We start from the raw sequence: 26029 nt of genomic DNA, 5'->3' as shown, positions 1-26029 counted from the left end.
ACTAGGGCTACGGTAGAATTTTAATTTCAATATTTTATATACGCTAAAATATTCCACAGGGTGTTCCGAACTTTGAGGAAAAAACACACTATCATTGTTACACCCGGTATAAAATGACACTTACCTGTTTAGCAATAATATTATTACAGCGATATTGTTGAAGAATAAGGCTATAACTTAGTAAAAAAATCACTTAAATCGGCCAACAGGTTTAGGAAATACGAGACTTCAAAAATGACCAAATTTTTAGGTGGGCCGATTTCAATGCACGTAAGTTTATATTATATTTAAAGGGTTTTTACCCGAATATTTTTCTTTTGTGGCTCAGCTAGCATCCAGTTTGTAAGTATAACCAACTTGCTCTAACCATAGTCAAAATTTAAATACCAACTTTACATTCATTAAATCGGTTATACTTATTTTTAGATCTAACACTGATGATGATTTTTTATAAAAATCGAAAACGTTTTGTTGTGATGTAGCCCCTTTAAAGAGATTTTAATAAAAATTTTATATCTTTTATAAAGGATTTTTTTTCCAATTTTGTGATTGATGGTATACAGCCAACTACAGGAAAAACATTTTCTTTTCCTTGTGGATTTTCAAAAAAAAAAACATAATTTAAAAATAAAAATCGACCTGTTTCGAGATTTTTCCGTAAAGTCGCCGGTCTACGAAATAATGAATTTATTCTATTTGGCTTTGCCACACTGTAGGGTTATAGAGATTAATTTGTGTTTAGAATGGAACTTAAAATTGAAGCGCGCTGGAAAAATTTGCAATATCTTGTATGGCACACAGAACATTCTTTTTGAAGTTATTCTTCTTTAGGCGCGATTGAGAGTAAAATTTCATAAATCTGCGCGCATGCGCAAACAGACAGTATGTAGTTCGTTGCTAATCTTTCAAGATAGGTATGTATGTATCTGTTGAATCTGTATCAACGCAAATAAGTCATTAAAAGAATATATTAGTGTTTTTAGTAAATGTATTATTTATTATAATTTTTGGATTTGTCTTTCTCTGTAGCAGTGGCGGCTGGTGACTCAAAAATTTGGTAGTTCTGCAGTATTTTTTGGTTTTTTTTAATTCAATATCTTTTAATCGTTGTATTTTACAACGAGGCTTTTAGTTTGATATTTTACACCATATATTTATTCATTATATATCTATTAAAAAATAATAAAGAACTTACCGATTTTCTTCTTTTCAAATTGAAGATAAATCCAATTATATCAAAAATAGCAATGGTACATTATGGCACACTAGTAATTGTTTTATAGTTTATGTTTTTAGTAGAATTTTATCGATAAATACGCAAAACTAAGGAATGCAAACGAAAAAACACTACAAACAAAATCGCCACAACAATAATTGCATTATAGGGTCTTACGAACTAACTACACACAGAGCCAAATATATTATTTTTTTTTATAAATAAGCTCGATTCGTCGATTTTTTTTTTAAAGCAAACTTGTCTATAACTTTTTCATTAAAGTTTGGTATTTCTTTTATAAGTGTTTTTTCTACTGACAACATGGTTAATGCTACAAGTCGGTCTTCAGTCATGGAATTTCTCAAGAATGTTTTAATCCGTTTTAAACTCGAAAAGCACCTTTCAGCTTCTGCCGTACTCATGGGCACTGTAATTAGAATTTGAAGCAGTTTTACAGTTTCTTGAAAAGGCTCTGTTAAATTATTTTCAATTAAAAATTTTAAAAAAGGTATTGCCCCATTAATGTCTCTACAGTCTCTTCTAAAATAAATAACAGATAATTCAGTCTTCAAGCGCTCCCTATCTAAATTTGGATATGACGCGCAAGTCAGGCTTAAATTATCATCTGGGAAATTAGCACAATAATTATCAAATTGCTCAGGATAAAGCAATGAAGTTGCAAGTAAGTGATTTTTAAAAGCAAATCTATCATTTGCACAATTTATGATTATATCACAAACTTCGATAGATGCTCTCCGATGATCTACTGGACTGTTATCCTTCCGTAACCTTTTAGTTGGTAATGGTTCAACGCATAAACTAGAACCTTGGTCAATGGTATCATCTATTGAATTTCTAACTGAATTCATGTATCTTTCGAAATCTGTCACCTTTTTATTGATTTCCAAAGGATCCGTTTTAGTCTTTTGAAGGGCATTATACAAAACGTCTACTTGTGGCATTATGCGATGGAAAAATGTTAACCAAAAAACAAAATTTTGATCCACTAGTATTCTTCGAATGGAAGACGCTGAACTACAGACAGCTGCCTTATCAAACGATTCTTCTATTTCTTCCATACATTCGATAAAAGAAGATCGATGTTCAAACACAACATTAACAGTTCGAATATTGAAGTTCCAGCGAGTTGGAGCGCCATGAGGAATTTTCTTTTGGACGATTTTATCTAAAACTGCCACTCGTTGTGGCGAATTTTTAAAAAAGGTAGGGATTTCATTTAAATTTCCAAAAAAAAGTCTAACTTGAGAGTTTTCGGAACAAGCCTTAGACATTATTAAATTTAATTGATGCGCGTAACAGTGTACAAAATGAGCAAATGGATATTTTTCTTTGATTCTGGCTTGAACTCCTGCGTGCTGTCCACACATGACCGCTGCCCCATCATAACTCTGAGCAATTAGTTTATTATTTGAGTTTTCCAGGATAGGATCCAAAACACTGAAAATGTTTTTGCTTAAAGTATCTGCATTTAATTTTGAAGGTACCAAATATGTCCAAAATCGTTCTACCGGTGCTCCATTTCGACAATATCTAAATACTACAACCATTTGTGATTTTGCTGAAATGTCTGTAGTCTCGTCGGCCATGACAGCTAGATATGGAGATTCCCGAATTTCCTCCAAAATTTTATCCTGGCATAATTCCAACATGCAGTCCAAAATATCATTTTGAATTTCTTTAGAAATGCCCTTAAAAACCGTCGATTCTTCCAAGTGTTGTGCTAAAGTTCTATCCAATTCAGCAGTAAAATTTATGAGGCCGCGAAAAATTCCAGGATTGTCGGATGTTTGTGTCTCGTCGTGTCCCCGAAGCGCCAATTCGAAAACACTACAAAATTTTATGCAGTCTATAATTTTTGAGAGAACATACCTATTTTTTGTTACAGCTTCATTGAATTTTTGAATATTTATCCAGTATGCAGAATCTAACTGTTCTTTAATATTCACGGAGCCTAATAAAGCATATTCCATTTGATTGTGTAAATGATGCTTAGAAGTTTCGTGCTTTTTTATTTTATCACTTAAATGTACTAAGTCTGTTACACCAACTTGCGTCCATGACTTATCACCTCCAAAGAGTACACAAGGAAAACAGAAAAGAGCGTTTTTTCTGTTGCAGCCACATATCCAACTATTTCTCGTATAAATATCGCAATTAAATTGTCGTTTGTAATTTTTCCCTCGGCTTGATCCTTCTTTTTCGATTTTAATATCCGGCAAAGGACGTCCTTTGCATTTTAATTCTAGTTTTTCGTCATAAGAATATTTAAAGAATCTCTTAACATTAATCAAATTATAAATAACATCCATCCTGAACAGCACTTTTATCTCATATACTTAATATAAATACCGAATTACGTGCAGGACAACTTATTTTAACAGTCGTCGCGTCGCGATCACCGATTATTTAAAATTACACTAAACGTAGGTTTCTACACACTAGTTCGAACTGCGACAAATGCAGCTCAAATATTGCTTTCAGTCGTCGCCTGAAAAGTGTAGGCGAGGGTTGAGCGGGTATTATCCGGGATATCTTTAACAGTTCACAGCTCGGAGTAGCACCGGTCCGGTCAAATAAGTGGGACTTCCTATCGCCATGAGATGCGACGGACGACAGATTAAAATAAAGGCGGCCATGCACGAAAACCATCTAAATGAATTTAGATTTTATAAGTAGTGATATTTTTTATTTAATTTTCAAAGTAATTTTGTTTGGATTATTTTGGTGGTTCTGCAGCTCCGCAGCACTTATATACCAACCGCCACTGCTCTGTAGTAAAATAAAATATTATGTAAGTATAACATTTTTATATTATGTCTATTTGTCGCCGTGTTGTGTAATTATATCCGAAGCTTACGTGTCAATTACAAGAAGCTCGCTGGCGTAGTTGGTAGAGCGTTGGGTCAAGATCGGAAGGTCGCGGGTTCCAATCCTGGACGATTCATATATTTTTTTTAATTTTTGGTTGTTTTAATAAAAAAATTTTGAAAGTGGTAGATAAGAAAGTTAGTTTAATATTTAAATAAAATACAAATAACCTGTTAAGTATATTTACTTCGTTGAAATTATATAATAGAAGAATAACTTCTTACGTGCGTACAAAGTACACACAAATTCTTTTTTTTTTTTTTTGCTGGGTTACTTTGAGAAAATAATAAGAACTGGGCTACTCTCCCTTCACGGAAAAATCATAAAATCCCGAAAAATAAATAAATAATTGAAGCAAATAATATTTTGTTTTCGTTCTCCTGTAAAATTTTAATATTTATCAAATATTGTAGGTCCGCGCCTGTTTTTAACGCGAGGAAAGAAGTTTTATCTACTGATGACTTTATGTACTGTAACCTGTACTCTTCTGAGCGGGATTCCATACTGCTTTTCTAATTAATCCTACGTTTTTGAACAGGTTTAGTTCTGGGCACTAACCCTAAGACGTAATTTAATACCTTTTAGAATTTTTTATACTCGTAATCATCAAAATTATGATGTGTTTGATAATGGGAAACCGCTTATTCGTAACGGATTTAAATAGTTCTTTCTTTTTTCCATACAACAATGGAATGTTTATTAGCGTCTATGAGAAAGTTTTTGATATTTGAAAAGAGGGATGATTTTTCTAAGATACTTTTTAAGACGGGTATCTAACAACGGCTTTTGATTTTGGTGATGACAATATGTAATAACCAGAATATGCAAAAGATTCAACATCATTTTTCGCTTATAACCAATACAAACCGTGTAAGTTCGCTATTTGATTTTAAATACTAAAGGTGAAGTCCGGTAAATTATATCCAAAAGTTTCACAATTTTACCGAAAAAGCACATAAAATTGTTTAAAAATAAGAGTTTGTAAAGGTATTTTTTTAATTTTTTGCTTATTTCTTGCAAAAATAGCTTTAAGAGTCGATTTGAAAATCGTTAATAGGTTGCAAGAACAGAAATCCAGCTCGAAGGCATGGGCGACGAAAAAGAGAAATATAACATCCCACAGAGGAAGAAATCATCAAAGCGATAAAACATTGTACCGGGTGTCCCAATAAGAATGGCTCTCGGCTATATCTCAGGAACCGTGTATAGTAGAGCTTTGAAATAAAAAATTTTATAACAAAAGTTGCCTCAGGAAAAGCCTGGAAATTATTTTCATAATTGTGGGACCACCGCTAGAGGGCGTAATTGAATATCAAAAATAAAAAAATCTAAATTTTACAAAATTTTCCTAATGAAGGGGCACTGGAAATCCGATCGTCGTATTCTTCATAAAATTCTACGCATACTTGATTTGACAAGTTTAGGTCTACCTTTGGAAATAAGAGGTGGGGGTGAGTGGGAACCTTGTTATGAAAAACTGGCTGTGAGTCCGGTTCTGCTTAATCAAATTTTGCAAGTTAAAGTCTTGTTGAAGATAGATCTTTTTCATCGATGTAAAAGTTATGATTTCGAACCAACTTACTGAGTAATATGCCAGCTAGAAGGCGTTATTTAATTTTTTTCAGAAATCTAGTGTTCCTTGGAAAATATTAAATACAAACATGCATTTTTAATACCATATTACAAAATTAGACAAAATTAGCAACAGAATAGCGAAAACCGCATGTTAATACCGTTTTTCTATCTCGAGATATCTTACAAAACGTGTAAATTTAAAAACATAACTGTTACTGTCACCGGTAAACGAAATAATTCATTAAAAGTAGTGTGCTATGGAAACAACAAAGAAACATTTTCCGGCTCTCAACGTATATTAGGTCTTTTCAACGCTTCTCATTTGTTTCGAGCCTCGTTCATATCTCGTATATTAATATTATACACGGATTATACGGCATATGACAGAGGCTCGAAACAAATGAGAAGCGTTGAAAAGCCCTATTACAAAGAAATAAAAACAACTATTTAGTGATGACATAAACGTTCAAATTTTTGCCCATCATTTTCGTTGCAAACATTTACTCTTTCAAGAGTAGACTGAACAGCAGTCTCAATTTCTGCTCTCGATATGCTTTGAATGGCGTTTAGTATTCTCTGGATAATGTATTCTAGAGTAGTGTATGATGGGCAACAATTTGAATATTTAGGTCGTCACTAAGTAGTTCTTTTTGTTCTGTGTTATATTTAATTTTAATAGTATTGCTTCTCATTATATTGTTGTTTTAATTAATTATATTTTTATACGTGGACATCTGGAAAATGTTATTTTGTTTTTTTCCACAGCACACTACTTTTCATTAACTTAGTTTACCGGTGATAGTAACAGTTATGTATAAAATTTACACGTTTCTCGAGATATCTTGAGATAGAAAGAAGGTATCGACATGCGGTTTTCGCTATTCTATTGCTAATTTAATCTAATTTTATAAAGTGTGATTAAAAATGCATACTTGTATTTAATATTTTCCAAAGCAAACTAGATTTCTGAAAAAAATTAAATAACGCCTCCCAGCTGGCTTATTACTTATTAGGATGGTTCAAAATTATCACGCTTACATTGAAGAAAAAGATCTGTCTTCAACAAGACCCAGTTTTCAAAATTTGATATAGCAGAACTGGACTTACAGCCATTTTTTCATAACAAGGTTCCCACTCACCCCCACCTCTTATTTGCAAAGGTAGAGTTAAACTTGTTAAATCAAATATGCGCAGAATTTGATAAATAATACAATAATCGGATTTCCAGTGCCCCTTTATTAGGAAAATTTTGTAAAATTTTGATTTTTTTATTTTTGATATTCAATTACACTCTCTAGCGTTGGACCCACAATTATGAAAATAATTTCCAGGCTTTTCCTGAGGCAACTTTTGTTATAAAATTTTTTATTTCAAAGCTCTACTATAAACGGTTCCTGAGATATGGCCGAGAGCCATTCTTATTCTGACACCCGGTACGATAACGAAGCTCATGGAGCAGATGGCATTATTTCCAAGCTTTTAAAACATGACGCAAAAGATCTGACCTGCTGTTCGACTAGTAGAACTGATTTGGAAGTAGGTAAAACTACCAGAAGACGGGAACGTTGGTTTGTACCTATTCGTAGGAAAGGAGACCAAGTAATTTCTGATAACTACAGAGGAATTACCCTCCCAAACGTGACCTACAAAATACTGGCCTACATTCTTTACGAAATCCAGCGCCACGAAAATTCTCTGTACGTGTCTAGCACACGGCCTGAATCGCGTTGCTGAGACTATACGGCTGCAATTTCCACTTATTATTGAGTTGATAAAAAATGGGAAAAATCATTGAAGCTCATTTAAGGGTGCAACTTTTTAGAGAAAGATTCCCTAACACTCAATTACCACCTTAACCAGTGTTAACTCAGTGAGGTACATGGTTAGATGCAGCATTATACTACGCCGAATATTTCGAAAATTTTGAAAACTTCGTATTGGAAATTAAAGATACTGCTAGCAAATCGATAAAAGATTTAGGTGAAACAGAATTACAAAACAATCTTGCTTTTATTAAAAGCAACTTTGGTTTTGTGAGTGAAACTGTGAAAGGGCCGGCGATAACGAGCCTGCAAGGGATGCACTGCAGGCGGGCGCCCCTGTTTGGGGGGCGCCAAAATGAGATTTTTTCTGCTGGTGCGATATAAAATATTAAATTAAAAGAAACCGAAGGGCGCCTATGCTAGTTTTGCAGGCGGGCGCCTCGTACCCTAGCGCCGGTACTGAGTGAAACAATAAAATATTTTGCAGAAACAGCAGATCATTAGTTGAGTCGATCCAAAAAATAAACAGTCTTGGAAAATAGATGGAAGGTATCCCTGGAAAAATTTGTCATATTGTATTAACAAAAGTCAAAGATGTATTAACAAAAACCAAAGGATTTCAAAAGATGAAGAAAATGTTTTCAGTTTTGAAGGGAGAACACGTTGAAGATATAAATATGGATCCGGCAGTAGTCGCAAAGTATAATTATGCACCGATAACCAGTGTGGACGTTGAAAGAGGCTTTCCGATATACAAAAATATTTTGAGTGACCGGCGCCGAAACTTTATGATGGAACATTTAAATGAGTATTTAGTTATTGCATGCTTTAAACAAAAATGATATTTTCCTTCATCTAAAACGTTGCGATAAAGATTAGGTTAAAGCAGTTTTGTTTCAGTTATCTATATTTTGTTATTTTTAAATTTACAATAGGTACTTACTAGTTCTTAAGCTAAGCTTAGAAATGATTATATATTTTATATTTTAGGCTTATTTTCGTAAAAAAAAAATGGTTTGTCAACATTTATATGCTTATTTTCATGCTTTTTTTTGTATAATAAAATGCTTTTTTTCATAAAATCGTTATGCTTTTTAAGCGCTTTTTTGCGTTTCTTTATGCTTTTAAATCCGAACTCTAATGATGATGATTTTGGACAGCTTCTGGGCACTAACCCTAAGACATAATTTAATACCTTTTCAAATTTTTTACACTTGTAATCATAAAAATTATGATTGTGTTTGATAATGGGAATCCGCTTATTCGTAACGGATTTAAACAGTTCTTTCTTTTTTCCATACAACAATGGAATGTTTATTAGCGTCTATGAGATAGTTTTTGATATTTGAAAACCTAGATACCAAAATTGTTTAAATTGATTTTTAATCATAGAATAATTACCAGAATTTTTATTTTTGTTAATAAAAGTTACAATTTATGGTAGGGGGGCAAAGTATGCTAAATGTGCAGTCACTCGAGCGCTTTGGGGACCTCATAAAAGTAACATGTGTTTTTACGAAATAAGAGGCAGGTAGCTGGTTTGTCTTTAGTTTCATGCGTGGAAGACAATGATGTTAGATAAAAGTGTTTTATCTCGCCAGGTATTAATGACGCGTTGGTAAAGGACCATGGACTCAACTATAACTTATGTTTTTTGACTAATGTCCTATTAACTGTAAAAATTTCATTCAAATTGGTGCAGTTATAAAAAATTTAGAGGGAAAATGCCACAGTAACTAGACTAATATTTTTTATCTGTTTTAGGAACAAGACGATGTATTATCATACACAACACCATCATACATGGACCCCAGCAGTATTAATTCCAGCGTTACTTGCATAGCCATCTATGACTACCGAGCTAAGCAAAACGATTTCTTGAGTTTCTGTAAGCATGCGATCATCACCAACGTAAACAAAAATACCGATTGTCCAGGATGGTGGAAAGGAGATTATGGTGGATTGAGGCAGAGATATTTTCCACAAGATTGTGTAAGAGAAATCGAAAGGTCGGAAACGCATGAGATAGATGAAGCAGTGAGTATTCTTTAAATTTTCCTATTATAGTTCTCATATGTTTAGTCTCAGCATCCGTTATGGCTTGCAAATTTTAGAAGCTTCGGAGGTGTAACCAGAGAAGGTTCCCATTGTTTTCAATCTGGTAGGATGTAGACTAATATTTTTAATATTATTTTATGTACTATTAGATTGAAAACTTAGTCTTTTGCTGGCAGTTGCCGCTAGGGCATCCCTGCCATTTCGTTCGTTGCAGTCCGTAACTGCACGCCGAGGTTTGTCCTGGTTGGGTCAGAGAGAGCAGCATATGTGTCTTCTGATGAGAGACTAATAGTCTGGGCAGATTATCGGAGTATAGGCCATTTTTGGGAAAAGTTATTTACCAACAATTTTATTGCTGGAACCGAATCTTATGATTGTATATATTAATAATATAGGTATGCAAAGTCCGCAGATAGTATTCTACTTTTTTTATAAACAAAATGGCGTCCGAAAATCCTGTTTTTTTCAATTTTTGCTCTATAACTCCAAAGATTTTAACTTTACACTGTACTTATGTTTACTATGATTTTTGTATAAAAAGACACTGTACCTATCTAATGTACTTTACAGAATTGAATTTAAGCTGCCTCAGGAATATTTTAAAGTTATAAACAATTTTTTGGCTTATAAACAAATAGAATATCTCCGGAAATATTAAATTGAATTAAATCATGAAAACGGTATCGGAAAAAAAGCGGCAGGACGCTTCTTTTAAAAGAAATAGCTATTTGTATAACAAGGGAGGAAAGTGCTACTTTTCCTCCCGAGAATGAAGTTTACTGCCCGACGCGTAGCGGAGGGCAGTAATCATTCAAGGGAGGAAAAGGCACTTTACTCCCATGTTATACATATGGTTTTTCCACCTTCCTCAAATAACAAGTCATTTTTTTATTTTTACTTAATTTATTTATGTAACTAACCAACAAAATTTATTAGAACTAAAACTAGCAAGTAGGTACAATATAACTGTCAACTGTCAAATATAAGTCAAATTATTAATGTAAACATTGTTAAATCAAAATAACAATTTACTGTTTTTTACCATTCTGCAAAATAATTCTGTTTTATAAATAAACGTTAAATGTATAGATACTTACGTAATAGAAAATAGATATTGTACAGGGCGTCAATAAGTTATATTTCATGAATGACGTCACTTTTACTTTTCCTCCCTAGGGAGGAAAAATATTTTCCTCCCTAGGGAGGAAAAGTACAACTTTGCTCCCTACAATCAGGTCCGGAAAAGTATACTTTCGGTAGAGGTAGGTGGAAAAAACATTTAATTGTGAAGAGTGGTTCCTCAGGTACAACCGGTCAAAGGCATTTACTTCAAATAAATAAACAATAGGATCATAATTTTAGAACCAACACCTTTTTATTTCTGTCCTCTTTCTCCACACCAATTTTTATATCTTTAATACGTGTGAAAATTGCCAAAAATAGCAAAATTCCAATCAAAAATTAGGTTGGAGAAAATATAATCTTAAAGTTCAAAATCGGTATACGTTAAAAAAAAATGCAATTCCTCGGCTTCCCATGGAGCAATTTTCTTCATTCTTTTTTTGTTCCCAGGTAACTCGAGTAGAGCCATCTAACTACCACATTATTAAATGTCAAAGTTGCTTTTGTTTTGTTATAATAAATTAATTTATTTATTATAACAAAAATTTTTAATTTGTTTAAATAAAGATACTATACAGCTTTCGAATGATAATATTTGTGTTTTTAACGTTAAAAGGTAAAAAGTAAGTAAGTTTATCTAAAAAAAGTTTACAACTGAAAAGAATATATAGTTTTTTTTCTTACATATAAATTAATCTATTATCACAAAACAAAAGCAAGTTTGACATTTAATAATGCGTTAGTTAGATGGCTCTACTCCGAGTTACTTGGGAACAAAAAAGAATGAAGAAAATTTCTTCATGGGAAGCTGAGAAAATGCATTTTTTTTTACGTATACCGATTTTGAACTTTAAGATTACATTTTCTCCAACTTAATTTTTGATTAGAATTTTGCTATTTTTGGCAATTTTCACTTGTAATATCGATAGTTTTTATTATAATAATATATGAGTATTATAATAATTATGAGTATTTTAAAGATATGAAAATTGGTGTAGAGAAAGAGGACAAAAATAAAAAGGTGATGGTTCGAAAATTATGATCCTATTGTTTATATCTTTGCCGTAAATGCCGGTCAACTTTGACCGGTTGTATCTAAGGAACCACTCATCACAATGAAACGTTTTTTCTTTTAAAAGAAGCGTCCTGATGCTTTTTTTCCAATACCGTTTTCATGATTTAATTTAATTTAATATTTACAGGTTTACAGGTCATACTGTTTATAATTTTAAAATATTCCTGAGGCCCGGTTTTTCAGTGAGCGGTTAAAATTTTGGTTAGCTAACCTAGTTTAAATTTTAACCAATATTTTAACCCTCATAGCGTTTTTCAGTGCTTTAAATCAAGTTAAGAAAATCTCGGTTAGCTAACCACTTTTTTCTTCTGTTGGCAGCAGTAACTGTACGTGCGCATGTGCAATTCGAGAAATAATGATCAATTTGACAGAAAAATAAATAAAAGACAATTTCATAACCAAATTAAAAAAATAATTAATGCAATGCAATATCAAGTTCGGAATCTTTGTTTAGTTCATAACGTGTACCTCGGTTTCATAACAGAAGAGAATTAGAATTACTGGGACGATTTAGACTTTTTTCCGATTTTTTTTTTTTTTTTTGTCAAAGACCACGGTCTTATCACTATTTGAACAGCTTGACCAGGAAATAAGAAGTCAGACTCTTTGGTAAATAATTAAGTATTTTGCTGTGTAGACAAATATAAAATATATTTTTTTAAATATTAGTAGGAATCATGCATTAAATCCTGTTACAGTAAATGTAAACATAGATACCTGTTACAGTTATATTCCTTCCTTCCTATATAATAACGATAATAATTTATATTTTCAATAATAATAATTTCCTTATAATAATAAGGAGGTATTAGAATACTTCCCGCGATGAAAGAAAATAACATAACCCAACTAATCCCTTCTGTCAGGCAGGTACTCAAAAAAATAAACATGATGCATTCACTATTCACTGCACCAATGCGCAAGCGTAACCGCAAAATTCGGAGTTAAACCATCTAACGAGGATCGGTTAAAATCGTGGTTAACTTAAACGAGTTTAAGCTCTAACCTAGTACTGAAAAACTGATTAAACATGAATATTTCGGTGACCAACAAATAAATAGGTTAACCCAGCACTGAAAAACCGGCCCTAATAAATAGTCTAATTTCAATTCTGTAAAGTACATTAGATAGGTACAGTGTCTTTTTATGCAAAAATCATGGTTATTCTTATGTGTCATAATTATTGTGGTTATTATAGCGACCGTAAATTCTTAATTAACAATTCAATTGTTGCTAAACTGTTCATTCAATTTTCATCGGCTTCTGGAATTGTAATATCTACGAAAAGAGCTTTTATATTACAAAGGTTTTTAATTATTGATAAACAATTACTTATCTAGAATTTTAGTTGAAAATTAAAGATTTTGTGGGAAAAACCAGCATTTTCCGGGGAAAATTTTTGTCGAAGTAAATCGGAAAAAAACAAAAAAATCTATGCAGAATTTAATTACGGTGAATTTTTATTTGGGTGTTTTTGGTGTAAAGTTAAAATCTTTGGAGTTATAGAGCAAAATTTAAAAAAAAAAACACGATTTTCGGGCGCCATTTTGTTTATAAAAAAAGTAGCACATTATCTGCGGACTTTGCATACATAGGTATATTATTAATATCTACAATCATAAAATTCGATTCCAGCAATAAAATTGCTGGTAAATAACTTTCCCTTGTATTTTGCTAATTAGCCCAGAGTATAATAAGTTTCGAAACAGGTAGAGGTGCTTGCTGCACTCTCTGATTGAACTAGAATATGATGCCGCTGTAGTTTCGTGTTGCAACGAAATTGAAAATGGTTATTCATTTTTGATTTCCCATTATACTTTATTTGTACAGCAGGTAAAGAGGTCAAACATATCAAATCTCTTTGATTCTCCAACACTGACCCATGATTTTCATACCTGTTAGGTCTTCTGTTCTGCAGCCTTAAATAATCCAACTTTGGACATTCAATTCAACCTACTCCAATTCAATCGAGTGTTTTCTATTTGGCGCCACTTGCTTCCAGTTCTATAAAGCGCCACTTGCTTCCAGTTGTTGTCCTCCAATCTTCTTAACGTCATCAGCCCATCTCATTTGTGGTCTTCCTCTGCTTCTCCTTCCTAACCGTGGTCTCCATTGTTGTATTTCGTAGTTCCATCTTATATTCTGCAGTCGGACATTGTGTCCTGCGAAGCTCCATTTTAATTTAGCAGCATGTTCTCCTGCGTCGTTTACTTTGGTTTTGCTTCTAATCCATTTGTTTGTTTTTTGTCTATAAGTCTCACCCCGAGCATATATCTTTCAATCACTCTTTGTGCCTTTACTATTTTATCCATATTAGCCTTGGTGAGTGTCCACGTGTGTGAAACATACTATTTTGCCACAAAAAGATCCCATTTCCTATCTCCCCAATTCAGGAGTGTTCTCGAATTCATTCTTTTTAAGACCAATCGATATATCTGAACTGATCCAAACTATCAATAGTATCAAAAGCAAATCATCCTGTAGTACTGATGGACTATCCATAAAAATCTTCTCAAATCTCACAGAAAATGTGTTGGAAAACCTCGTCTCACTAATTAATGATTCCTTTGAAAGAGGCAAATTCCCAGAGTGCCTAAAGATAGCCATTATTATTCCCCTTCATAAGGGTGGTGAAAAATCTAATGCTTGCAACTATAGACCTATTGCCTTACTACCGGTACTTTCAAAAATTATTGAGAGACTCATAAAAACCCGTCTTATGTCCTTTCTCATTGATAACAACATCTTATCCCAAAATCAGTTCGGCTTTTTAACTAATAAATGTACCACTGATGCCTTGTTTTCTGTGTTTCATGAGGTTTTCCAAGCACTAAACAATAATCTTTATACTGCCACTGTTTTCTGTGACTATGCCAAAGCTTTTGATTGTGTAAATCACGACATTTTGATTAAAAAACTAAATTTCTATGGGATTCGAGGTATTTCTTTGAATTGGTTCCAATCTTACTTGAATAATAGGAAACAACTAGTTAGAGCAAATGATACTGACTCTAGTCTCAAAAACATTGTATGTGGAGTACCACAAGGTTCAGTATTGGGTCCTCTACTGTTCCTTATCTTTATAAATGACATCACTAACTTAAAAATCGATGGAAAAATTTTTCTTTTTGCTGATGATACCAGTATCACTTGGAACAAGTCAACTATTGCATCTCTTCATGCAACTATAACTTCTGATTTGCTTACGATAAAAACCTGGTCTGACTAATTTACTCTCTTTTAACGTGGATAAGACAGTAGCATTATCCTATAAAAGTGCTCTTCAACCCCTGCTTGTTAATAACAGCCAGATCTCTACCGTTGATTCTGTAAAATTTCTTGGTATTTTTTTAGACAGCAACCTCAAATGGTCCCTTCATATCGATGTGTTAAGTAAGAAACTCGCCTCAGCCTGCTATGCTATAAGATCTGTTTCGAAAGAACTCAATTTAGCATCTTCTAAACTAATATATTTTTCTTTGTTCGAGTCTCATCTTCGATATGGTCTTCCTTTTTGGGGTTCTAGTACAGCTGCCCAATTAGATGTTATTTTTAAATTACAAAAAAGAGCAATAAGGTATCTGTTTGGCCTCAGAAGAACAACACATTGCAGAATTTACTTCAAAGATCACGGCATTTTAACCCTTACATCTTTATATATTTTAGAAACTGTTTGCTTAATTCGTAAACACATGCATGTCTTTCCAGCAAGGCCTCGTCATGACTACTCCACCAGAAATTCAAATTTTGATGTCTATTTACCGATCCCGTCCTCTGAGTTAGTAAAGAAATCTATATTATATTCCGCAAAAAAACTATACAACCATCTTCCTTTACAACTCAAATCTGCAACATCTTTCCCCAAGTTCCGTAAAATGACAAAAGCTCATCTATCTAAAAGACCATATTATTCAGTAGAAGAGTTTCTTAATGACTAACTAAGAAATTACAGTAATGTACAAGTAGCCAAACTTATCTATATTTGGGTGTCACATGCAGCAGCTTAAACTTATTAGTTCCTATGTCTATAAATAGTTTACTTTGTTGTATATTCACTTTGCAATTTCTATAAATTGCTGCAATATATCGATTTTGTTTTTTTTTTCTTTACTTTATTAACTTATATTTTGTATTTATGTATATTTTTTTATATTGACGATTTATCAAATTTCAGAAAATTGTATTTGTTATTGTTATTGTTAGATATTATTTATTTTTTCTGACTTTAATTAAGCTTTGTCCATAAAATTTGTATTTTCAGTGACAAAGCATATTTCTATTCTATTCTATTCTATAGAGAGGATACATTGATCGTAAACTCTGGCTTTCAAATATTGTTATATGTATTTTAGTGTTTTTCAAGATTCAACTCAGTTTTCCAAATCCTGCCCACGCTAAACTTATTCTTCTGGTAATTTCGGCAGATTGATTTTCTTTGTTAACTGTCATTATCTGTCCCAGGTAGATGTATTCGCTTACTGTTTCTGAATTTATGTCCTTCGACGTTATTTTTCTAATGTTCGGTGTATTCGTCATTATTTTTGTTTTTTCCAAGTTCATCTTAAGACCTTCTTTTTCCGAAGCTTGGAATAGTTGCGTCATCATGATCTGTAATTCTTCGAAACTTGTAGCGAATATGACAATGTCGTCAGCATATCTCAAATGACTCAGTTTTCTTCCATTAACATGTAGGTATTCCTTTACCTGCCCAGTTAATGTCTATGAACACGTCTTCCTATTCCTTTCTGTTCTTTCTATCTTTCTATTCCAGTCCCAGTGTGAATAACTTTGGTGAGATAACGTCTCCCTGGCGAATTCCTCTGTTGATTGGTATAGCTTTGGTTTTCTCATCTATTTTTATTTTCATTGTAGCTTTCTTGTAAATATTATGTGTGAGCATTCTGTATCCGGAATCTATCCTGCAGTTGTTCATAGCTCTCTCTATTGCCCAAAATTGTATGGAGTCGAATGCCTTTTCATAATCAACTAAGCCAATATATAAGTTCAAGTGATATTCAGTGGCTTTCTCTACTAGCGTTCTGACGGTAAGACGATGATCCGCTGTACTGTAACCCTTTTGGAATTCTGCCTGCTCTACCGGTTGATAGCTATCGAGCTTCCCTGTTAGGTATCATCATCCAGCCCTTTGCGTCCAATGCTGGATATAGGCCTCCCTCATTTTTGTCCATTGTGCTCTATTTTGAGCACTTTGCATCCAATTCCTTGACATTTTCTTGAGATCGTCAGTCTAACGATTAGGTGGTCTTCCTCTAATTCTTTTGTCTAATCTCGGCCTCCACTCAAGTAATCTCTTCGTCCACCTCCCATTACTGATTCGGGAAATTACATCGGTAACTCCTGTTCTTCGTCTTAAGTCTTCATTTCTAAGTCGGTCACGAAGCGATATACTCAGCATTGACCTTTCCATTTTCCTCTGAGGTATTTGCAGCATTTTAGAAGTTGTAGCTGTCAATGTCGAAAGTTTCGGCACCATAAGTCATCACAGGCAACACACATTGGTCAAATATTGTACGTTTTAAAGAAATTGGTATATCGCTTTTAAAGATGTCTTTGAGTTTTCCATAGGCTGCCCATGTTAGGTTTATTCTTCTTCGTAATTCGCATGTTTGGTTGTCTCTTGTGATCTTTATTTCGTGTCCATGTATTTTTCCATTAGCTCTACTTCGTTGTCTCCAATATTGATATTTCCGCTAGGTACTAGATTTGTCATGGATTTTGTTTTAGAGATGTTTATTTTAAGACCTACACTGGTACACACTAACTGAAGTTCGTGTAGCATTCAGCATTGTACATATCTCCTTGAGGTTGTCAGAGAATAAAACTATGTCGTCTGCGAATTTCAAATTTGTTAATCTTCTACCGTCCATATTCAGGCCTCGCTCTTCCCAGTTAAGTTTTTTACAAGCATATTCTAGTACTGCGGTAAACAGTTTAGGCGATAAGGTATCGCCCTGTCGGACTCCTCTGTTTACAAGGGACAGATTAATATATTAAAAACTTACTGATTTACTTATATATTATTTTTTAAATAATTTAATATTAAAAGCAATATTATTTTAGTCTGGAGAATCTGCATTACAAGGCAGTTTGGACATGAACGGAGTTTTTGCTAATTACGGAAAACAACCAGGACATGCCTTTGAATGGATAGTTAGAATAAGTCCTTCTACTGCTTGTCCACCTCTCGAATGTGGAGTTCAAACTGAGGAATTGGTATGTACTATATAAATAACATCATATTGTCATAATTAGTTTGACCAGCATGACTTCAAAAATATAGGATATAGGGATAATCCCAAACTCTAATAACAAAAATATTCATAAACTCGGTTCGCTTAACTCAGACACAACTGGCTAGTGATTTTAGTAATAGTCCATGTGGTGAGACCGCTCCCATCTGGAAAAATTTCTGATTCGGTTTCTTTGTGGATTCCTATTCAAAAATGTCCTTTTTAAACAAATCTGAAGGGTGCCGGGCGGAATTTTTGGTCAGAAATTGTTCAAACAATTTTTTTAAACAAATACAAAAGATCACGTTTTTTCGCTCTGGAACATATATTTTTAGGGTTTTTGGGTAAGACTTTTTAGGTATTCTAAACAAGAATGGTATCTTGTAATTTTTCTTAAAAATTGATAGTTTTCGAGTTATAGGCGATTTAAAATATGAAAAATGCGAAAATACGCATTTTCGAGGCTTAAAAACTCGAATATATAAATTAGTATTTTTGAGGTTGTCAGATACTTATATTGAAGCTTAAACATTCAGCTTCAAGATTCTGAAGAGTGATTGCGTCTAACCTTAATTTAAACCGTTGTTTTTTAATTGATAAATATGCATGTCCACCCGATTTTTTTGCCGGTGCGGCGCGCTCTATTTCAAGAATCTCCAATTTTCCTCCGAAAAAATATTTTTCGGAGGAAAATAGGAGATTTTTGAAACAGAGCGAGCCGCACCGGCAAAAATCGGATAAATACGCATATTTAACAATTAAAAAACAACAGTATAAATTAAGGTTAGACGCGATCACTCTTCAGAACCTTGAAGCTGAATGTTTAATCTTCAATTTAAGTATCTGGCAACCTTAAAAATACTAATTTATATGTAAGTTTTTAGGGCTCGAAAATGCGTATTTTCGCATTTTTCAGATTTTAAATCGCCTATAACTCGAAAACTATCAATTTTTAAGAAAAATTACAAGGTACTATTCTTGTTTAGAATGACCCAAAAACCCTAAAAATATATGCTCCAGAGCGAAAAAACGTGATCTTTTGTATTTGTTTAAAAAAATTGTTTAAACAATTTCTGCCCAAAAATTCCGCCCGGCACCCTTCAGATTTGTTTAAAGGGGACATTTTTGAATAGGAATCCACAAAGAAACCGAATCTGAAATTTTTTTCAGACAGGAGCTGTCTCACCACATGCACTATAAGTAATTTTGCAAATTTCGTAGAATTGGCAATATTATTGGCATAGTAAGGGGGCCAAGCTACCGAAGATACTCCAACATACTTCCAAACGGATTTAGGATTATTAATTAGGTCTGACTCAATCCCTCTTAATATAGTTGTTAAAACATATTGCAGATAAACGTTTACATTTAGCTCTAAGACGTGAAAACTTCATATACTCAGTGTCAGAATGATTTTTAAGATAAAGAAGGTGCACATACCTTTTCTCCCTTGTTACTTTTTTTAGGTCTGAGGAGAATCATTCAGAAAAGGTAGATGATCTATTTTTACATTGCTCTGTATATTTTTAAAGTCAATGAATAGGGCCATTGTAGATTTTCCGTATTCGTAGCTTTCCGCTTGTATCTCACGCAGCAGGAAAATTTGATCCACCGTGCTGCGTCCTCTTCTGAATCCACATTGATATTCTCCTATGTCATTATCTATCTTTTGTGTTATCTTGTCTTTTATATGTACTGCAAGTATTTTATATGCAACGTTTAGTAGGGCTACTCCCCTGTAATTATTTTTTTTTTTTTTTTTTTTTTATTTTTATTTATTAAACACCAATAAGATGCTTAAGAACATTACAATCTGATCAAATAATGTGATCAATGAGCAACTTATTTCTAACCTAAATTACTACTAAAAAACTTCAGACTAAGGACAAACTCGATAGTACCCCCTAGGTTCTGTTAATATATTGCACAAATTTTAACTTGTACCATCACTTGCACCGTGCACTATTTTTCACTTAACTAACTCGAAGGGTTTCTTCCTCTTGAGTCTTCTAGCTAGATCCGTGTTGTCGAGGAGCTGGATGGCCTCAACATTGACGTGTTGAAGAAGTCGTTGTTCGTGACTCTTGGCAAATTTTTCTATGGTCTTGTTAACAGTATCCATGTCTAGGTCCCTATGGAGATCACTGTTCCTATAGTACCATGGAGCGTTGACAATGCTCCTTAGCACTTTGTTTTGGAATCGTTGAATGATAATTAAATTTGTATTACTAGCGCAGCCCCATAGTTGGATGCCATATGTCCATATAGGTTTTATAATCTGTTTATACAAAAGTATTTTATTGTAGATTGAGAGAGTGGATTGTCTTCCCAATAGCCAATACATTTTTTTATACTTCATGTTAAGCTGTTCTCGTTTCTTTTTAACATGGGCCTTCCAGCGTAGCCTAGCGTCTAGTGTAATACCCAAATACTTTGCGGTGTCGGCATATGGTATCTGAGTATTATTTAAGTTAACAGGAATGTATTGATTTTTCTTGTTTGTAAAATTTATATGCACTGACTTCATTTCGTTTAATTTAATTCGCCAGCGTTTAGTCCACTCGTTAAGTCTGTTAAGAGATATTTGTAATTTTCTTGCTGCTTCTTCATGGTCTTCACCTACGGCTAAGACGGCAGTGTCATCAGCAAAGGTAGCTATTGTATTATGTTGTACTTCAGGGATATCACTAGTGTATAATAGGTATAGGACCGGTCCTATCACACTACCTTGTGGTACTCCTGCATTGATTTCCTTTAGTTCCGAGTAGGCTTCTTCTTGCTTAACCCTAAAAACTCTCTCTGATATATAAGATTCCAATAATTCTCTGTATTGTCTTGGCAAAATCCTGCTTAATTTGTACTTAAGTCCTTCGTGCCATACCTTATCAAAAGCTTGCGCTACGTCGAGGAAGACAGCTGAGCAAACTTTCTTTCCTTCTAGCGACCTCTCTATTATATCCGTTATTCTATGGACTTGGTCGATAGTTGAATGACTTTCTCGAAACCCAAACTGGTGTGATGGAATTAGAGCCTTAGCATCTATGAGAGGTTTCAACCTTTTCAGCAAAAGCTTCTCGTACAGCTTTGAAATTACGGGTAGCAATGAAATCGGTCTGTACGATGATACTGTATTTGGTTGTTTTCCAGGTTTAAGGATCATTATGACCTCAGCCACTTTCCATATCTTGGGAATATATCTTAATCTGAACGAGGCATTTATGAGATATGTCAGTTTTACTATGGCTTTTCTAGGAAGTTGTTTTAAGATTTCCCCAGTAATTAAGTCAAACCCAGGTGCTTTCCTGGGATTGATGTTTGATTTAATTTCGTCGGCCACTTCTTTTGGGGTGACTAGTTTAATTTCACCTTCTTCCTGTGTGGCATTTTCCCATTGCAGTGTGTTATCACCTTCATTTGGCTGGAATGTTTCCTCGAGATATTCAGCAAATTTATTAGCCTTCTCTAAATTGCTTTTTGCCCAGCTTCCATCTGTATTTCTTAGTGGGGAATTTTGCATTATCGGTCGTTTTAATTTCTTAGTGGCTCTCCAGAGGGAATAATCAGTTGTGCTATCATTTGTCAATTCTCTTAGATAGTTACTAATTGATTCGTTTTTATTTTTTTTAATTTCTCTTTTAAGCTGTTGTGTAGCATTATTTAGTTTTGTTTTATCAGATGGAGCTCTAGAGCGTTGCCAGATCCTTCTGAGTTTTCTTTTTTCTTCGATTAGCTTTCTAATTTCTTTAGGGTAATTATTACCTTTAACTCTATGAATCAGTTCAGGTGAGTTATTCCAAGCGGCTTGTTGAACTTGTTTAACAAAACATTCCGTTTCTTCATCAAGTTCATATCTAGTTTTTAGTGAAACTTTGAGATTGATTGTTTCTTCTAAGTGAAGCTGAAAACTCCGCCAATCTGTTAGTCTATTAGTCAGTTTAGGAGGTGGCTGGCTTTGAATAACAGTATCGCTAACTGTGAGAAGGATGGGTGAATGATCGGAGTTCATGTCCCAAGCTTCTTCAATATGTAAATAATTAACAGAAATATTTCTAGTTATAAAAAAATCGATCAGGTCTGGAATTTTGTTGGAATCAGTAGGCCAATAAGTCGGTTTACCTGTTGAAAGTGTTTCACATTTTAATTGCTTAACTGCCTGCAAGAGTTCCTTCCCCTTTGTTGTAATTATCCTAGAACCCCAATGGGTGTGCTTGGCATTAAAATCACCACCAATTATAAATCTTTTGCCATGTCTATTCAAAAATTCTAGATATTGATCTTTTTTGAGGTTATGTTTTGGTGGAGAGTAGACAGCGGTAACGATAAGCTCAAAAGATTTTGTTTTAACACATACTGAAGTAGCTTGGAACATTTCTGTTTTGTAGCATATTTCTTGATGATGTCTAATTGTTTCTTTTATTATGATAGCACTACCACCTCTGGCTGTATTATCCGGATGTAAGGTATGGTATACTTTAAATCCTTTAAAATGAATGTAGGTTTCATTTGTAAAGTGTGTTTCAGAAATGAGACAAATGTCTATTTTTTCAATGTCTAGGACAGTCTGCAGTTCTTGTTGATGCTGCAGTAGTCCATTTGCATTCCATTCCATTATCCTCAGACTATCTGGCATTAAAATTCTTAGGAATAGCTCCTTTGGTGCTATATTCTAATCTAGTAATACGCTCATCCATTTTGGTCAGTGTTTCCAGTATTTGTTGGAGAGTGCTCTCAATGTTAGAGCTGTGTTTTGGGTTAGTACTTTCAATTTCTATATTACCTCTAGCAGCTTGGCTGTAGGTTTTTTTGTTTTCGTTGGTTTTGTATATCGGATTCTGCTGCTGCACCCTTTGTGGTTGTTTAGGTATTGTAGTTCTCTTATTTCGATTGTCTTTTAACTTCTGCATTTCTTTTGCTACCATGCATCCTCTGTAGTTTGCAGGATGACTTTCTCCACAGTGGACACATTTTGGTTGGGCATTTTTAGGTTTATCACAATCGATAGTCAGGTGCTTTCCGGTACATCTAACACATCGTGGTTGCTTTGCGCAATATTTTTGCGTATGACCAAAAGCTTGGCATTTTTTGCATTGAGGCACGAGTCTGGATTTTCTTAACGGCAAAATCTGAACTCTAACTTGTAATATATCAGAAATTCCGAATATTTTATCGATATTTTCATCGTGTCTGAATGATAACATGAACATATTAAGAGGTTGTTTAGTATTATACTTTAGCTTGGGTGTAGCTTCGATGAGCTTATAGCCACGTCTCCTCATTTCTTGGACAATATTATTAGGCTTTACAGAATGATGTAATCCAGTGGCCATTACTTTAATGGGCCTATTTTGCTTGTTTTCATAGGAATGCCATGAATATTTCTTATCATTTAATGCTGCGGTAAGCAGTTTAAAATCTTCCTCTTTTTGTACATTAATTTTTATAGTTTTGTCGTTGATGACTTTTATTTGAGAATTTTGGTAGCTAAGTACCATAGCATGAAGATCGTTAAAGTTGTTCTCCCCTTCTACTATAATCGGTGGGGGTTTCTCAATTATTTTAGGTTTTTCAGGACTTTTTGTGTTGTTATATTCTTCTCGTGGTGGTGTTAGGGAAGTGTCCATTTTCCTCTTTTTCCTGTTTTTCGCACGAATCCACTCTGTTTCCTGTGCAAGATCATCTTCGTCTGTATGATACTCAACCGTCTGTTTATCGATATTGTTAGACAGTTTTTTCTCGAGCAGTGTATATTTTTCATTTAATTCATCAAACATTTTTTGCATGTTAATTAGCTGGTTTTGTAGTTGACGAGTTGCTTCCAAGGCCTTGTTCTTCTCGGCCTCAGATAATTTCCAACTGCTAAATAGCATTTGTTCATTTTGTGAACGTTGATAGTTTTCTTGAAACAGCACATTATCCTGCTGTAATGATATCGCTTCATTTTGCGATTGGTATAAATCTGGTTGTGGAAACATTTTATTGTGTTTCTACTTGAATTTCCATTTTACACTGAGTCACGAGCACAGTTTTATATGGAATCTCTATTCAGAAATTTTAAATGATTTAACAAAAACAATTAGCAAATAAAAATTAACTACTTACTCAGACTATCGACAATCTGGTAATTTTTTTCATTTCATTGACTGATCACTTTATCACTAATTGGTATTTTATCGCTTTCGATAATGATGTGTCTTATCTATTTCAATTGTTTGTTAATAAATTTATTTGCAGCACTGAAAAACTCTTTGTAAACACGGAGAGCCAACACGTCCGTTTTGTTTCGATGCTCGATACAGAATATCCCCTGTAATTATGGCATAAACTTTTGTCGCCTTTTTTGTGAATTGGACACAGTGTGGCTTCAGTCCATTCTTTTGGTATGTGTTCTTGTTCCCAAATTTCTTTTATCAGCTTTTCCAAATGCTTAATTAGTACTGGTCCTCCATATTTAAACATTTCAGCTGTTATTTCATCCTTACCTGGGCTCTTGTTTTTCTTTAGTTTTTCTATTATTTCTTTTATTTCTTTTTCATTAGGCGGTCTTTCCTGTATTTCTTCTTGATCAATATTTTCATTCGGTCCTTCTTCTTCTTCTTCTGCATATTCTGTTGTGGGAATTTCATTTAGAAGCTCTTCGAAGTATTCTCTCCATCTGCTCAGTATTTCTTCGTCGCTTACTAAATTCCTTCCATTTTTGCTTTTGTAGTGTACAGGTTTTCTTTGGAACCCCTTTTTCTCATTTTTTACTCCTTGATATAAGTTCCTGACTTCTCCATTTTTATAGTTTTCTTCTATGCATTTCAATTTATCTTCGTTGTACTTTCTTTTCTTTGCTCTTATGATTCTTTTAGTTCGTTTTCTTTGTTCGTTGTATTGTATCTCCATCTCTGGTGTTTTCACTTGCATCATTTTGAGTCTTAACTTATTTCTTTCATCCAGTTCTATTTTACATTCTTCATCAAACCATTCTTTGAATCCATCTTTTATATTTCTATTACTGACTTGCGCTGCTTTGGTCATACATACTTTTATTTGCGTCCATTTTTGTTCGATGTTTTCATTTTTTGCAATATTTTCCAGTTCTCTAGTGACTAGTCTTTCATATTTACTTTGTTCTTCTTCTGACAGTAGTCTAATAGGTTTAGTTACTTTGTACCTTTTTTTCTGTTGATTTCTAAGAACTGGTATAACCTGTTTAAGTTGTATTCCGACTATAAAGTGATCTGTGTCTGCATCCGGTCCTCTATATGTTCTTATGTTCTTTATACATTTTTCCATGTCTTTTTCGATGAGCACATGATCTATTTGATTTATGGTTTTTCCATCTGGTGATCTCCATGTTCCTTGATATATTCTTTTGTGTTGAAAGTACGTGCTCATAACGATCATGTTTTTTTCTTTTGCAAAATCTATTAAGAGGTGACCATTTTCATTCGTTGTTTCATGCAGACTATATTTTCCTATGGTGGGTGTGTATATTTCTTCTTTTCCTATTTTGGCATTAGCATCACCTAGTACTATTTTTATATCGTATTTGGGAATATTTTCGAATACTGTATCTATTTGACTGTAGAAGTCTTCCTTTATCTCTATGTTTTTCTCTTCAGTCGGTGCATGTATGTTTATAAATGTTATTTTTTGGTATTTTCCTCTTATTCTTAGTATGCATATTCTCTCTGAAATTGGTTTAAAGTCAACGATTAGATCTTTCAGCTTTTTGTTTACTACAAATCCTGTGCCTAACATTCTATTTTCGCCTCCGCTATTGAAAAATAAATAGTCATTTATTTCCATTGAGTTTTGGCCTAGTTGTTTCGTTTCTTGTAGTGCTACTATTTCGAATTTATATTTTTTACATTCATCTACTAGGTGTTTCAGTTTTCCTTCTTCGTATGTTCCTCTTACATTCCATGTTCCTACTAATATATGTTCTTTTATGGGCTGCTTTTCATTAATAATCTGTACATTTTGTCTATTTCGTGTACCTGTACTTTGCCATGTCGTCTCCGTTATTTCAGTCTGCTTTCGTTGTATTGCTAGTTTTTTGGTTGTATATTTTTCTCTTTTATGAGTTGTTGTT

The 26029-nt window shown here is 33.6% G+C and overlaps 1 protein-coding gene across 2 annotated transcripts in view; it reads left to right on the top strand.

Moving 5' to 3' along the window:
• Window positions 1–26029, top strand: part of LOC126891888 (1-phosphatidylinositol 4,5-bisphosphate phosphodiesterase gamma-1) — a 212360-nt gene that overhangs the window by 95887 nt on the left and 90444 nt on the right. For both annotated transcript variants that reach the window (XM_050661227.1, XM_050661228.1), the window contains exons 10-11: window positions 9208–9480; window positions 17780–17932. In XM_050661227.1, coding sequence (XP_050517184.1) covers window positions 9208–9480; window positions 17780–17932 — 426 coding nt within the window. The remainder of the gene's footprint in view (window positions 1–9207; window positions 9481–17779; window positions 17933–26029) is intronic.

This window comes from Diabrotica virgifera, chromosome 9 (genome assembly GCF_917563875.1).
Source record: "Diabrotica virgifera virgifera chromosome 9, PGI_DIABVI_V3a".
NCBI classification, from domain to species: Eukaryota; Metazoa; Arthropoda; class Insecta; order Coleoptera; family Chrysomelidae; genus Diabrotica; species Diabrotica virgifera.
This window is presented reverse-complemented; position numbering and strand designations above follow the sequence as displayed.